General features: G+C 30.3%; 1 protein-coding gene across 1 annotated transcript; it reads left to right on the plus strand.

Annotated features, from left to right (window-relative positions):
• Positions 1–1059: 1059 nt before the first annotated feature.
• LOC125200238 (vignain-like) lies at positions 1060–2473 on the plus strand. The gene is made up of 3 exons (XM_048097940.1): positions 1060–1117; positions 1216–1330; positions 1825–2473. The coding sequence occupies exons 2-3, from the start codon at positions 1255–1257 to the stop codon at positions 2412–2414; spliced, it is 666 nt and encodes a 221-aa protein (XP_047953897.1). The 5' UTR covers positions 1060–1117; positions 1216–1254; the 3' UTR covers positions 2415–2473.
• Positions 2474–3476: the final 1003 nt, after the last annotated feature.

Consider the following 3476-nt stretch of genomic DNA (forward strand, 5'->3'; position numbering starts at 1 on the left):
AATTTACATTAGTAGAACAACATGTTTTAGGTTTCAATTATATTTAAAGCATGATTAATTCAAGTTATGAGCATGATACACGTGAGAATTAGCGAATAGATTTTGTCTAAATAATCTTCTAAATAGATCTAATTTTATGTGATTTATTCGTTTGTTTAAATTTTAACACTTCCGCTTCCAGTTCTTTCATGGGAATCACTTTTCAAAAAAACAAATATGGAATGACCATGAATTAGTGATTATAGAAAACTTGTATTAACAAATTTGGATTAACTAAAAGGTTTAAAATAAGTTAAATAACTTACCATGATTTAAGCGAAGATGATTATAGAAAATACGAAATTAAATACTGATTGCACTAATTAATTAGGTATGACAGCGGAAGAATAGGGATTTGGAGAGTGTGGCTGATACTCATACCATATAAACAAAGATATCATTGATTAGAGAAAACTTTTATTAATAGATTTGGATTGTGTAGGTGATATATACAACAACTTCCCATGATATAATTTGGAAAAGATAATTATAGACAAGATTAATTCAAATACTAATTATACTACTCCTAATTAGGGACGATTCAAGTCAACTAGTATTTCCCTTATTAACTTGTTTATATTTTTTATTTTATAAATTACACTTGAATATGGTCATTCATATACTTAACAGTACAAATTATTCATATTTGAATGTGACATTTATTAGATTTAAATGTGCTGCATAAAACAATTGGTGTCTTACATAAATTTCATATAATAACCGAATCTGTATTTAATTTATAGCTATAACTGACTAAGAGGAACATTGGATAGCAATAAATACACCATACAAACATTTCTCAAAACATCACACTACTCAATAAAATCCTCTAGGAAAACAATTCATCTAGAAATGTCCTCCAATAAAAATTATTATTATATTGTTGTTTTGTTAATTTTTGCTACATCATGTTATCATGTAGCATCATCATTGTCTTATAGTGAGGAAAGCATGTCTATAAAACATGAGAAATGGATGGCTCAACATGGATTCTCGTATGAGAATGAGAAAGTAAAGAAAACAAGGTATCAGATATTTAAAGATAACGTGGAGCACATTGAGAGGCACAATCAAGAAGGTAAACACACGTACAAGCTTGGGATAAATGAATTTGCAGATCTAACGAATAAAGAGTTCTTGGCTAAGTATGCAAGAAGTTCTATTCCATCATTCAAGGTACCATCATCGAATCAATCATCTTTTGAATATAGAGATATGAAACATGTACCACCTAGTATTGACTGGAGAAATCACAATGCCGTCACACCAGTTGAGACTCAAGGAGGATGTGGTTAGTTCTTTAACTCTACGACCTATTGACTTAGTAACATAGCAATATATGTTAAGTGTATATAGGATAATTATGACTCATAATTTATGAGAACTATAGAATGCATTTCAAAGTTATTAACTGAACTAAAATTATTTTTAATAAATACAATTGGCAAAGTTTTCATAATTTATGATTTTTATCTGAATTACTTCCTATGCTATATATGTGCATCGTGCGTTTGTGCTGGATAAAATCATATACTTAAGCCTTAGCGTGTCCTCTTTGATTACTGTAAAATAATTATATTTCACTGATTTTTACTAATGTTTCAAATATTTTTTTAGTGTAGATCATTTTCTCTGTTATGATGAATTTTTTTTCTACGGGAGGAATTTTCCTTCATTTCACTCTATTTGGTGTGACCAAATTTTAGTCTTTTTTAATTTTTTTTCTTATATTCTCCATATAGAATGTGTGTGTAGATGGTTATGTCAAATAATTCCCACGTACAGGAAGTTGTTGGGCATTCGCAGTTGTTGCTGCCATTGAAGGCATAGAAGCCATCCGAACAGGCAGGCTAACTCAATTATCAGAGCAACAAATCATTGACTGCAATGAAGATCACGAAGGTTGCAATCGGGGAAGAATGGATCATGGTTATGAATTTGTTAGGAAAAATGGGGGTCTTGCATCTGATAACGATTATCCTTACATTGCAACTCAAGGAGCATGTGCGAATAACAAACCATCATCTCTTACCTCAAAGATCATTGGTTTTAGTTGTATCCCTAATAATAATGAGGCAGCATTGTTAGCGGCAGTAGCTAACCAACCGGTCACGGTTAATATTAATCCACAACTATTACAATTTTATCGGTCTGGGGTTTTGACAGGAGAATGTGGAAGCCAGTTAACTGATCTAATCCATATAGTTACAATAATTGGTTATGGAGTAAGTGAAAATGGAGTTGATTATTGGTTGATCAAGAATTCATGGGGACCGGTATGGGGAGAGAATGGTTATGCAAGAGTGCATAGAAATATAGGTGCTATGGAGGGACAGTGTGGTATTGCAACGTTTGGTTGTTATCCCAATGTCTGATTCTATTACACTTAATTTGTGTAAAGGGAGACAATGACTTAGAATAATGTTCCACAATTAAGTTGTGTCCTTTTATTATATAAATAAATTTATTATTTCAATATGAATTTTCTTTTCATATCCACTTAGTATGTTTTGAATCTTTATTATTGTTATTCACTTCATGTCCATTAATAATTGTCACATTTGAGATTGACAATATATTTAAGTAGTATGAATTAATATGGTTGAAAAAATTGTGGAATATGATTCTTATGTTTCTTATGTTTATATAGTCATTTAATAATAAAATGCTACTAGAACCTATCATCATGAAAAAATAAAATAAGAGAGATAATAATGTAGAAGAGTATTTATATTATTATATTTCCAAAATGAGTGAAGAAAATGAAATGCCTAAATTAAGGCCGAACAATGAGAGTACTTTATATAATCTAAGAGTTCTTTTAAAACATTTTTATATTCCAACGAACATACAATTGAAAACTCATCGAACTAGCTATAGAGTGTCCCTCACTTTTATTCTCAATGTATTCAACGTTTACCATCGATATTAATAAAGTGAATTAAGGAACATTGATGGTTATTATGGTTTTCAAATTTTTTATTAGGATTTCGTGTCGGGTACGGGTACTCGCAATTGGTACGATACCCGACACGGATATCAGTAATCCCGGTATGTCACGGGGTTGGTAATGAGACAACAAATTTGGCTAAAATCGGATGATTGGTACCGATCTAGTCGGGTACCGATAACCGATTTCGCCACCCCTAATTATTATTATATAAACGGTGAATCTTTATTTTGCAATATGGACCCCACATGGAAAATTAATTTTATTTGCAAAACACATTCTTAGGTCTTATACTTTAATCAAAATGTTCATTAGGTCCTCATATAATTTTTCGTTTTAATAGGTCCTTATACCTTTCTCATAAATTTCATCACACTTTATAGTATAATTTTTCGTTTTAATAGGTCCTTATACTTTAATTATAACTTTTATTAGGTCCTTATACAATTTTTTTATTTTAATATATTCTTTTACTTTTATCTTAGAT

This window comes from Salvia hispanica, unplaced genomic scaffold, assembly GCF_023119035.1.
Source record: "Salvia hispanica cultivar TCC Black 2014 unplaced genomic scaffold, UniMelb_Shisp_WGS_1.0 HiC_scaffold_857, whole genome shotgun sequence".
NCBI lineage: Eukaryota > Viridiplantae > Streptophyta > Magnoliopsida > Lamiales > Lamiaceae > Salvia > Salvia hispanica.